This window comes from Paralichthys olivaceus, chromosome 2 (assembly GCF_024713975.1).
Source record: "Paralichthys olivaceus isolate ysfri-2021 chromosome 2, ASM2471397v2, whole genome shotgun sequence".
In the NCBI taxonomy this organism is placed as follows: Eukaryota; Metazoa; Chordata; class Actinopteri; order Pleuronectiformes; family Paralichthyidae; genus Paralichthys; species Paralichthys olivaceus.
Window position 1 is genome coordinate 18,538,555 of NC_091094.1, and position 12,870 is coordinate 18,551,424.

General features: G+C 39.7%; 1 protein-coding gene across 1 annotated transcript; it reads right to left on the reverse strand.

Moving 5' to 3' along the window:
* Positions 1–103: 103 nt before the first annotated feature.
* tgm2b (transglutaminase 2b) lies at positions 104–12,060 on the reverse strand. Its single transcript, XM_020086313.2, has 13 exons — positions 11,798–12,060; positions 7,835–8,014; positions 6,508–6,726; positions 5,280–5,398; positions 4,603–4,731; positions 4,310–4,487; positions 4,011–4,143; positions 3,081–3,184; positions 2,712–2,951; positions 2,235–2,510; positions 1,991–2,151; positions 1,495–1,631; positions 104–550 (listed from the first exon to the last, which is right to left on the reverse strand). Exons 1-13 carry the CDS (start codon positions 11,805–11,807, stop codon positions 400–402), a joined length of 2,037 nt encoding a protein of 678 aa, XP_019941872.2. The 5' UTR covers positions 11,808–12,060; the 3' UTR covers positions 104–399.
* Positions 12,061–12,870: the final 810 nt, after the last annotated feature.

Here is a 12,870-nt window from a genome sequence, read left to right on the forward strand (position 1 = left end):
AAATGTACACATTGCATTCATGCTCTCATTTAAAAACATACCTAACAAGACTGCATGAAGACGATGTGACTGGTTGAAATATTACAACAACAAAAAACAGATAGTAATTATACCTTTTAATTGTAGCACCTTGTTAAAATTAAAAAAGTGCATGGTATTTAAAATACATACTTAAGTACAAATTGTTCTCAGGTCACATTTAGGCAGCTATGGCTTTGAATAAAGACAGATGCACATGTAAAGCAGGTACTCAGCAAAATACACTGATATTTTTGATAATTTAAATAGAAAACTTGATTTGTTTGAAAAGTGTGCAAAAGAGCATGCTTTGCGAAATGGTTTAAAAATAAACTTTTCTTATGTAAAGAGTAAAAATGTTGCTGTAGAGGCTGAAAAGCTCTATTTTCCGATGATGATGTTCCTGTATCCCTTGACGTGACACAGTTTGTTGCTGTCAAAGTCGACGACCAGCTTCCTCAGGCCGGAGCGAGAGGGAGTGAAGTAAATTTTCACCTTCACGTCTTCCCCTGGTCCCACAGAGGAGCCCAGCCTGTAGGATAAATATTTAAACATTACTTTTGTATCACACACACAGAGAGAGGGCTTTATTACAGTCACTCCTATTGCATAAATATTTAGACAAACTATTATCACTGACAGCGACGGTTGTGACTATTTATGGAGCTGCAGCTGCTGTGTTTGACTTGCTCCAAGTGGAAATTAGGAGAAATACATTGATTGAATGACTGTTTAATTAACCTTATGAGCAAAAAACTGACCCTGAAAGTGCATCCCACTCATGGCGGCAGAAATCCAAATCTGCATTCATGTATTGTAATTTATCAGCTACTTCTTACTTTGGTCACAGAATGAGATCAAGGAACAAATAAATTCAGAGTAACATCTCTCCTTTTTCCTTCCTCCTTCTGTTTTTTCCTGGATTTCTTGCATATATTTTACTCTTTCGATGACACACACACACTGACACACACAAGCCGTTTTTTAGACATGAACTCCAGAAAATATCTGGAAGATTGGGTCTGGAAATTTTGTTCGGCTTTCACATATGAAGAATGCAGTCGTCGATTCTCTGGTTGAACAAGTTCACAACAGCAGGAACATCCAGATGAGGGGTGGTGCAACATGCAGGAGGAAGGAAATGATATAGAAATTCCACTGCTGAGGTCACATCATTTTTTTTTTCAGCACAACAACACTGGTGATTGGTTTTAACTACCAAAGACTCTCAAATCTCATTGTCTTTGTTGGTAAACACATTCACATGGAACGTATCTGTAAACTCTGACTGGGTTAAAACCTCAGTAATGATACACACTCACAACTAGGGAGGGACATCTTTCAAGAGATATGTTAAAACCAGTTCAGGGCCCTTAGGGCACATTTACAGTTTCTAACTTATGATTGGTTAGTCAGTGAGTAGCTCATTGTCTGCAGAGAATAACAAAATCCAGCTGGATAACAAGAGTCTCTTACCTCTCAGAGATGACGCAGCCCCCGGTCAGGTTGGCCCCTTCAATGCTGAAGCAGCAGTTATCCAGTGTCTCTGGCAGTGGATTTTTGAGGGTGATTTCTGCAGCCAGTTTACGATTCATCTTTGGTTCTCCTAAGATCTGCAGAGCACAGGCACCTTGAGGTTCTTGTCATTGAGAGTCTCAGTGTGGTTACAATAAATTTAGTCGGTTAATGCACAGAAAGAGATGCAGATTTTTGAGTATAACTACAATGATGGGCTTTTGTAGGTCGTCAGTTTAAGAATAAGAGAAAGAACTGCAGGCCACTGTAACAGGCGTATGAGTGAGCTTCTATGGTATCATATAGCTTTTGAATTAAAAAAAATAAATTTTGTTCTTCAAAGCTTTGTTCTGACTTTAAAGTTGCATTGGACATTGTCTTTTCTACTGTGGTGCCGAAAAAGGAAAAACTTGAAAGACTGTTGCGGTTAATTTATCATGTTGCAGGTTATACTCACTTTGACTTTGATTTCAGGGTTGTCGAGCACAATGTTTCTCACTGCCAGTATTGTTTCTGTGGTGGTGTAGTCCAGCACCAGAGCCGCCAAACGGATTAAGTTGTCCTCAGTGAGCTTGCTGCTGTACTTAGAGTAGTTCAACCGGAGTGGAACCCGTCTCTCTAGAAGGACAAACACAATATACTTCAAAAAAGAAAAAACTCAAGTCGAGGGCATGAAGCTTTCACAAAGGGGCTTGTCTCACCTGCTCCTGGTGACAGCTCAACATTGAGCAGATCTTTAAAGCCACAGTTCCCTCCCAGCAACCCATTGTAGGACACACTGCATGATCCAAACACCAAGCGGCACTTCTTGTTGCTTTGCGTGTTGTTGGTAACCACAGCAAACACGTCGAAGTCACAGCCCTTCCTCATGTCCGACGACACCTTGATGGTGAGGTGTAGGCCCTGATTCTGCTGCTGCTGGAGCAGCTTGTTTTGGTGGTTGGCCTTCTTGAAAGTCTCCCGCTCTTCATCAGAACCTGACAATGTTTGAGTTTTACATGTTTCACACATGAATGATACAAAACCAAAAAAGAATTAAAGAATTTATAGAGCAAAAAATAACTTCAACTTTAATCCTATATTTTGTGGTTAAAAATATGGTTTAACATTTCGGGAGACAGATATTTAGTTTGGTTTGTCTACATGTACAATATATCGTGCAGTTTAATGTTCTCTACCTTCAGGATACTTGTAAAGATGAGTGATGTCCTCTCTGGCGTCACTGCCCACACTCTTCGTGCTAATGTTCTGGCCTACCATCGTAGTGGTTATGACACTCGATGTGCTGCCATCTTTTTTCTTCTTGAGGGTGATGACATCCGCGTTGACCTCCGCAAAGACGAATGGGGTGTCGTACTTGAACGTGAGCTCTCCCTCCTTGATGGCCCTGAGGGGGGTGGGGCCACAGCAGTAAACTCCTGAGGGGGAAAAGCCAAAGCTAAGATGATAGATGATACACGATACTGTAGATGATAGATCCACCTTGGTGAGCATTTCCCTTGAACAAGAACAACATCATGGGTGCACTGGTGCAGAGGGTTTGTTACCTTCACTTTTCTCCTGAGGCGTAGGGTCGGTGGCCTGCCAGCCATTAAAATCAGATGTAAGGTCGGGCCTGGTCATCCAGTTCTCCACCCAGCAGTGATAATTCCTACAGGTAGGATGTTCACCATCAGCTTGATTTTTGCACTTAATACTGCTCTGATTTTTTTATAACACTTTCATGAAAGCATTTCATGTTTTGTTGAAGTTTTGTTCTGGTGTTGTCACCAACAGCAGTGAACTGGTTGGCTAGAGTTAAATTAGAACTACACCTCTACTCCACTGTCAGGGTTGATACAAAAATAATTTCCATTACATCTTTATTAAATCGAGGGGGAATTAGACCTCATGGGGAAATGCTTCTGATTAAATAGATTTCTATTCAATCTAAGAAAATGTTCTATTTAATTTTAGATCACATTACTATATACGTATATATATATGTAAACTAATATACAAAGTATATTCATTTCAAATAAGTCACAGTAGTCCTGACATTATACAAATATCTCTCCTTAGATTGTATTTGGCTATTAAAGGTACAGTGTGTAGAATTTAGAGATATCTAGAGTTGAAATTGCATGTTGCAGCTGAACACCCCTCACCTCACCCTCTCCTTCCAAACATGGAAAAGAACCTGTGGTAACTTCAGTTGTCATAAAAACTCAAAAAGTGTTTAGTTTGTTCAGTCAGGACTCTCCGTAGAGAGGGTCCCCTCGATGTAAATATAAAGTATTTAAATATAAAGGGCCTTTTGTAGGGTAAAGAAAACTAAAATTCATACAATTTAGATGAAACGAATAAGTGAAAACATCATGAGGATTATTCTACATTAGATTTCTGCCAATAGATCCCTTTAACCTAAATCTTACACACTGGACCTTTAATACAACACAATTCTATGCAGTATATACATAAACAGTTTGAGTAGTTACCAGACAATTTCTTTGGATTGAATGAGTTCTCCATTTTCATTGATGTAGCGTTCGATCACCAGGTTGCAGTTGGTGTCGTGGGCTGATAGGTAGTTAGTGACAACTCGACACGGAATGCCAAGCGCTCTGGAAACTGACAGGGTTTGAAAAACAGCACATGTATTGAGATACTCTGAGATGCAGAAATGTGTGTGTGTGTGTGAGTCTGTGCATATGTGGTGTTATTTTGTATCTGTTTGAGACAAATCAAGTGTGTTTTCCAGTGATAGGCTACTGAGGTGCACTCTGTCCTATCTTACTTGAGCAGGCCACTGCAGCAAACACCCAGCACTGTCCGTAGCGCACAGGCTGACAGGCTTGTGTGTCCCAGTTGCGGAGGATCTCCACACTTCCCCTCCAGAACAAGGGGTTCACACCTCCTTCATAACCGTCTGTCCATTTTCCCAGCAACACACCTCTGTCATCATTACAATTCACCTAACATGCAAAGGAAAGGAGTGCTGAACATATTTTACATGTGAAATTTTAAATTAATTTATTTGGAAACACACAATGCATAAACAGCAAAAGCCAGTATGAGTATTTGTCTTACCATAGCACTCAGCACTCTGGACACATAGATGGGATTTCTCCTCCCTGAACAGTCTTGGCCAGGATCATCCAGGCATTTAGGATTCATATCCAGAATCCTCAGACAGACATCAAGGATTCCACTTTCAAACTGAAAATGAAACGAAGCATAACTGCAGATTAGCTGTTTATCTGCTGTTAAATGTGTCCTTTTTGAATTTTACATGAAATGCCCCACATTTCTATGAGTCTAAAAGTAGACCTGCAGCAGTGGACAGTAGAAGGAAAGTGATGCGTCTGAACATTAGAGCATATAAACCTTTGCAAGTAAAAACTCAAATTTAAATTATGAACCTGAAAATGAGTATAATATATCTTTATCAATGAAGGTACAAACGCACTGCTAATGCCAAGCTAATCAAACTGTATCAGCTGTCACTGACAGAGTTGAAGAGGGTAATATTCCTCTCACTTTTAAAAAAGTCCATGTATCTCAGTTCATTTCAGTGATAAATGTTTCAAAAATAAATATTTTCACTTACATAACACACATTTAATTACTTGATAAATGAACATTTTCCTGTTATCAGAATATACAGGCTGCCAACTCCTTCACCACTCAGTCACAATGTTGGCTGGCCTGGTCGACGTGCGTGTGTGAGGAGGTGATGCTCAGAGCATCAGTGTTGGTGTTGGTACCTGGCCAAAGTTCCAGGGTGTAGGTATGGGATGGTTGTAGCTGCCTCGAAAGATGATTCCATCCTGAGACAAAACGTATTCTGCCAAACTCTCCTCATTGTCCATGTACACTGCATCACCTGCAGCCAGGAGACAAACAATACCATGACTTTCCTAATACATGTCCTGAGTCGTACATGACTGGTTTATTGTTGATTCTGTGGAAACCAAAAAATGTACATGTGCATGTTCTCACCCTGTGGGTGATAAGAATTTATTTATAGCATTCAAATAAACAAAGTATCTTTTATTTCACATTATTGGATTTTTAAAGAATAGCTTGTAATTGTAGGAGATATTGACTTTCTTGCTGATCGTGACCACTCTGATATCTATTCATAAAGCAAGAAGCTGGTAAGTGAGCTTGGTATGAAGACTGGAAACAGAGGAAACAGCATGTGGAAATATAAAATAATGAACATTTCTGTAAAACTGTAATTTATCATCTTTACACAGTTTTTGTTTGAGGTGAATAAACAAGATACAACAAGTTTGATACGCTGCTTTCAGGTGTGCACGGACCTCCTGAAATATTCCTGCCAGCCTTCAATTTATGTCCAAGAAATTGAGTGTGAGTGAGCCTGTTGTTTCTATTGTGCGACAGGCATGAAACTGTAAGAGTACAATTATCTGAGGATTAAAAGAGGTAGACAGACAAAGAAGTCAGCTTGGAAGTACAACAAGATTTGAGAGCTATTGGCGATAAGGGCTGATGCCGGTGTCGTCAAGTCCTGCCTCCTGCGTTCTCTACCCGAGCACCAGTCCGGAATGTTGGAGTCATTTTCTTGTTACTGTGAATGCAGCTGACCCACAGAATATCCTGCTGTGTTGTAAGAGTAAACTCGGAGAAAATCCAGAACAAGTCGTCAGGACATTTCCCAGACGTCAGAAATGCGGGTCATGTCTGAGCCTTATGCTGGTATTTTCTAAATTCAGTTACTCAACAGAGCCAGGCCTAACTGTCTCCCTCTGTCTACAGCTGCCTTATGTTTAGCAGAAATTTACGAGAGTGATATAGATTGTCTTATATCATGCCAAAACTAAACTACTGCCATTTCTCCACATAGTCTCTTAAATACTGCTCCTGAATAGCTCCTGTCATAATCCCAGTCTGACATGAAACACAAGCTCTTAGATCTCTTCAATGGATCCACAGCATGACAACTTGACGTATGGTCTGTTTACTCACCTGGACACCAGGGGTTAAAGAGCAGGATAAACTCGATCTTCCCCGATTGCCCCAGGGTCAGGGTGTAGCGGCCTATGGGTGCGTCGGGGGCAGAGCACACAGACAGGGCCACCATGTCTCCAGGGGGACTGACGACAGCAGCGCTCCAGCAAGAAGTGTCAGTGTTGGCGGACAAACCGAAAGAGGCCCTGGTGCCGTACCGCTCAGAGGGATTAGGACCTGCACGTGACAGTGAATGTTAAGAGTCCTGCAAGTGTGATGATGAAGCAAAGAGAGTCCAGTGAAATAATTGTGTCTTGGGAGAGGAAACTCAAAAAATGCTTTCCCAAAACCCATGCTAAATTTAGTCAGACTTTTCAGGAATGTTCTCATGTACGGGCACAGCATAACAGTGTAATGGCACCTCATTAAGAACTGATGGAAATTCAAGTCTCACTCTGCGGCCTTATAGAGATTTCAATTCTGGGAAGCTCTATAAACTAAAAGCCATCTGTACAGCAATGGAAGGTCGATTACTTCCCTTTCCCTGGGTGGGATGAAGGGTCCTTCTCTAATCCATTCAAATGTTCTTGACTGATAATGTTATCTACGATAATTCACATGCTTTCCTGCTGGCGAGCAACACTTCCTGTATAAAGAGAGGATGGCGAGCAACAGCTGTCTTATCGTACTCTACATGACAAGTTTATCCAAATATTAAAAACATAGGATGAGACATTGTTCTTGTGTTTTTTCCAAGGTTGTCTGCTGGCAAATAGAATCTGAGGTTTCCAACAATAACAGCGAAGTCCATTAACACCCACTGAAATATGAGGGAGAGGTTAAGGTCAAAAGTGGAAAAAACAACAGAGCATCTTAGTGAGTTATGTAAGTGCGCTCAGAATAAAAGTCAGCAGCAGCATAAGTGACGACTGAACAAGGGAAAACTACCTCCTTCCCTTTCCTTCCTTCTTCTCAATGAGAGGACATGCTGCAACTAGTGTTTTTCCTTCATCCTCTGTTCATTATAACATCACTATGACTCACTTTGCTCATGTTGGGAAAGTTATTTTTACTTGTACCAGTCAACTCTAGGTTTTAAGTGAGTACAAATCCCTATAACACAGAAACTTGTGTGTCTGAAAACATTTCAGACAAAGAAATGTAACATTTTCATGTGAAATTTCTCTTTATCATAAACCATGTAGACATTGGGATTAATCAATTACTGATGGATAAAATTAGCTCAGTTTTACAAGTGTTATTAGGAAATGTATATGTACAATATGTATGTATAGCATTCATGAAATATATATGTAAAATAAAGGAGTATTTGAAGGAGTGGTACCTGTTTCTGCAACAATGTCAAGCGAGCTGAGTCCTGGCTGATAGTTTCCGGAGCGCAGGTACAGGCTGATGGTGAACAGCTGGCCTCTCCTGACGATCAGCCGGTCAACACCGTTCAGATCCGTGCGATGGTCAGTGTTGTTGAACTCACACTCCAGGTTCCAGCGATCGATGTCCAGAGCTGACCAGAAGTGGAAGAAGAGAAAAATTCATAAAAAAAATATTTATATATAACCTGATGAAAGTACGTATCAATATAAATACATATTTTATAATCATATATAATAAATATTTGAGTGACGACCATTCATTCAAAACAACTGTAACAGGAGGACTATTCAATTTCAATGTCTTACAGCAGTTTTTAAACAGTTATAGGCGTCTTTTTCATAGTTTTTAAAATTGTTGCACAGACTGCAGCAATTAAACAGTATTTATTTTAATTAAAAATTCTTGAAGCTAATACATCTGTGTTTTGCTCTTTTTAATGTTATTTAACTGGAGGGTGTATGTTTATGGAACATTTAAAATACCACAACAACCCAACGTGCTGAAGAAGAGCAAGTTGTAAAATGTAAAGCTGAATTTACAAGGTCTAACAGCCACAAACGTGTTTTTACCGCAGACTTGTTTTGAACTAACCAGGCAACTGTGGTTAATGACAGTCTACGTTTCTACATGTACTCTCTAAATGTGAACCTCTTTCCTTCCGAGGTTGAATATTTGTAAAAGGGATTATTATTTAAGCCACTATAAATTCTGTGGAATTAACACTGCAGATCACTCACCATATTTTCTGTTAAGACTCTTTGTGTCTTTCTCTATAAAGCTAAGAAGAGGTGAACACAGACAGTCGCTCCCTGTGGAGTGTGTAAACATGGGACCCCTCCCTCTCTCATGTGCATGCTGTATCTAAGAATCACACCCTTGACTTCCTGCTTGTGGGAAAAGTCAGGGTCCTCCTATAATACCTCCACGGTCCTGCAGCTTCTGATGAACCACTGCTCGGCTCCGCTTTGTGTCAGAGGGTTAACCTCTCCCCATACATTATACCTCAGCATTAAGAAAAAAAGCCCAGGAGACAAGCATGAGGTGATGGTGTCAAGGCTGAGCTGGATTTAGAGTCAACAGAGACTTCCTGCTGTTTTACATGGAGTCCGTGGGGATCACTCCAGAGTACTTGTCGGGGCTCTGATGTTTTACTGATCTTAACCTTGGGTTAAGGCATATCCCTGTTTCTAATTGGGGAAAATGCCTTAAAGATGACAGTGCTACCTTTTGTGGGACAGCTGAAGGTTGTAGGCAGAGGACTGTGAGGGCTTTGTAGTTTAGTCTGTGTGTAACCTCATAGACATTGTTTTATAAATTACTACATTATACCAATTCTATAATTTTATTCATGCTTATTTTTGTTGCATATTAATTTGTGTAATATAGCATACAGATGTGCAACACTTCAGGAAATGATGCAGCACCTTGTAGAAATAAGGTGATAAACTTGACATTAAAACATAATAATGTGTTTCATCAAAGAACAGTCAATAATTTAGTTTGCAGCTCAAAAACATTTAAGAATGAACTATATCTTTAATGTGTGTATTTAGGTTAATTTACATTCCTCATGCTTTTGGTTCCTACCTGCCTGTTTTTTGGGAGGAACAGTTAAAAGGCGCACGCTGGTGTTGACCATGTGCAATGATGTTAATGAAAGAGTTGGGTGTTAAAACGTTCCTGCCAGTTAATTCCATCAATCATTACTGATTAATGAGGCCGTGTGAGAGAAACACAGCTAAACCCGTTATCCACAGAACACGATCCAGCCGGTGATCAGGGTTCATGTGCATCTCCAGCTGCTTAACTCACATTTGATCTGAGCAAACTTCGAATCAGTTTGAGCAATGCACTGAGGCATGTGATATCCAAATGTTTATTAAAGAACCATTAGAAGAAATATCTTGCATGGATCCAAGCAATGAAGGAATTCTGCTCCTCTGAAAAGAGGAGTTTCACCTTAATCACAGCCTGAGACAAGAATTAATGACCAATAAAAATTGATCCTCCATCTGACACAATGTGCAAACAATTACAGTGATTAATAACATATGGAAGTCTGCACCTCTAAACCTTCAGACACAGCAGAGTAATGGTGCAATGAGACCCTGACGTAATCCTTTCTGTGGTGTTCCACTGCCTTTTTTGTGGTTGTTATTGGCGGAGAGGAAACTCAATCCGAGTCGCTCCCAAACCTCTGTGCAACAGCATGTGTAGCTGAAGGTGAAGCTGATGTGGTATTTCAGATGGTATGCATGAGTGTGTGAAGCCAAACTGCATACATTTCATTGGCTTTCAGTCAATTCTACAGGGTCACATAACTTGTAGCGCTCTAACACAGGCAGAGATTCCTCAGCTGTGACCCTGCCTCCTGCAGCTTTACTGCGCAGGCCCTCCCTTCACTCCCACACGACCCACCAGGACCCTCACAACAGACAGACAGTCTCTGCAGGCAGCACTGACGCCAGCATAAGCCTAACGGGGAAATTAAAATGAAATGCTATTGATGTCAACTGGGTAGGCTATTTAGATCCTGGAAAAATAAATATGCAAACCTCCTTCACAAGAAAAAACACCTTTCAGCCTTGCAGGTAACACCCAAACTGAATTCAAGAGTCATCACTGGCACTTTCAAGCTAAACTGAGTCCTTATTCATCAATATGCTGTTTATTCTAAATTCTTATCCTGCAGTGGGGAAAAGATGTACTTCAAGTTTTGGTCCATATTCGTGTAGATTATGAATACGTTTTAAATACACATAATATATTTCTTATAATATACAGACCAGGTAGTTCCAGTTAGCACACATAGCACATATATTATCTTTCAGATTTTGTTATGCTTTCACTTAAACATCCTTTGCTTGTGCTTGGTTTTGCTCTGCTTGTGCTCAAACTGCAAGCTCAGATATTTTGCTGCTTGGACAAATTTCCTTGGCTACAGCTTCAGCTCTTCTCCTCACGCTAACACTGGTTCTTGCATGCATGCGTCTGCTCTCTGATTTTTTTCTGTGCAAACAAGTCAAAATGCTGCAATAGTTCTTTTCAATCTCAGCAAAGATTTCCTGAATTTACTTTGGAAACAAAGGTATTTTGGTCTAACTCTATTGTCATTATTATTACCATTATTATTCATGCACTTCCTTCTGTATTTTAAACCATTTATTTTCTTCTATGTGTTGAAAAGTTCTCTATAAACTAAGTTATTATTGTTATTATAATTTGCATTAGTGTTGACAAATGAAATATAATATATAGATAAAACTGCATGCATTCAACAGACCTCTGTAAATAATCTGACACAGGTGAACAATATTGTCAAGAGCAAACCTGCTTGTTTGGGAAGTTTTGAATGTCTTTGGAAGAGCTAAAGCAAACTGTTTGTAAGGTAGTGTGTGTGTGTATATGTGTGTGTGTGTGTGCCAGCTAACTCTCTCTCTCTCTCTCAGCTGCTATTATTACAAGCGTCCAAGTCCCAGGGCAACAATCACTCACTCCAACATGAGGGTGAGGCATTTTTCACATGCACTCGCTCCTCAGATAAATGTTTGGCTGAGAGTGTTGTTCAGTGCAACACAGGGTGATGATACTGTATGTGATGGCTGTGACAACTTTACATTCACCACCCTTGTTATTCTCATGCTCGAGACAACAAGTGAAAGTGAGGCCTGGCTGGACTTTCAAAATAAACCTGCACACATTATTAAAGTTGAAATAGTGAGCAGCATTTAAAGTGAGCAGGTAAAACTGACTTGAATGAAGATTGTGTCACTATGAATTAACCATTTACTATTTGGCGAGTTGCAAATTGTTGCTTTACTATAATTACAAACTGTTTTCTCTTCTTATTAAGAAAACAAAGGTTATTAATGACATTTTCAATGTAAGACAATCAATGTGTGTACAATCTTACCTTGAGCCATGATGACTGCTGATGATGATCTTTGACGAGTAGGTGTTTTCTGTGAATGACCAGCCAAGATGGGAAGAATATATTGCGTCTCACCCTGTCGTTATCTGGCTTTTATCTGTAGTCCTCCTCCTCCACTGAGTGTGATGGTGGGCGTGACACGACCCTCCCCCACAGAGGAGAGAGAGAGAGAGAGAGAGAGAGAGAGAGAGAGAGAGAGAGGGAGAGGCATATGTATGCGTGTATGTCTGTTGCACCTTCCTGCACGTCCCCTAGTAATTCATCAGAATGTAAGAGCTGTTTCTAAAGAAACACAAGCCCGCTCTCTCTGCACATTATGATCTTCTGAGTGTTTATCCAGGTTAAAGGTTAAAATATGAGCAGATGAAACATTAGGGCTGTCGAGAGCAGTGGAAACCAAGAGCATATGTTAGTGATGTAGAAGATACTGCAGGGGTTGAGAAAATTCATGAAATAATGAAATTATATCAAAGTGTTTGTTTTTTTTTGTTTCAGTGACATTTGGAGATATTAACCAGCCAAAGTTAAGGATGGGGCAGATTTGTGTCAAAGTCAAAAAGTTCCATGAAAACAGTGATAAGAGCTGAACCAGTTATACAGTTTATTCAGGATTGTAACACGTATGCAGTCATGAACACAAGTAAATATATTTCAGGAAAAAGTGCAGGTTTGAAAGCAGCTATACAATGAGGCCCCTGGTCCCTCTGATAATCCACAGCCACACCTGCACAAATGTGTACATCAACAGCAAGCCTGTGCGTTGTTAGTGGATTATCATGGAAACAATAAATAATAAATATTAAATTCAAGATCATTGATTTATGGTGGACAAAAAATGACGTAAGTATGAATAAATGTATACATAAATACATACACAAAATAAATGCATACATAAATGTGGAAATAAATAAATAAATGCAGAAATAAATGAATAAATGTTTATTTCCATATGTATATATTTATGTGTTTGTTTATACTTGTCATTTTTTTGGCCTCCATAATGATTAGATGTTGTCAACCACACAAACACAAATCTGTATAGTCCAAAAGCTGAG

What these genes read in the sequence shown, in the direction of transcription:
- tgm2b (XM_020086313.2), bottom strand. An exon ending in TCTTTACAAGTATCCTGAAG is followed by an intron (nt 2,511 to 2,711) that starts GTAGAGAACATT and finishes AAACATTGTCAG; the next exon opens with GTTCTGATGAAGAGCGGGAG. An exon ending in GGCTGCGTCATCTCTGAGAG is followed by an intron (nt 551 to 1,494) that starts GTAAGAGACTCT and finishes TTTATCCTACAG; the next exon opens with GCTGGGCTCCTCTGTGGGAC.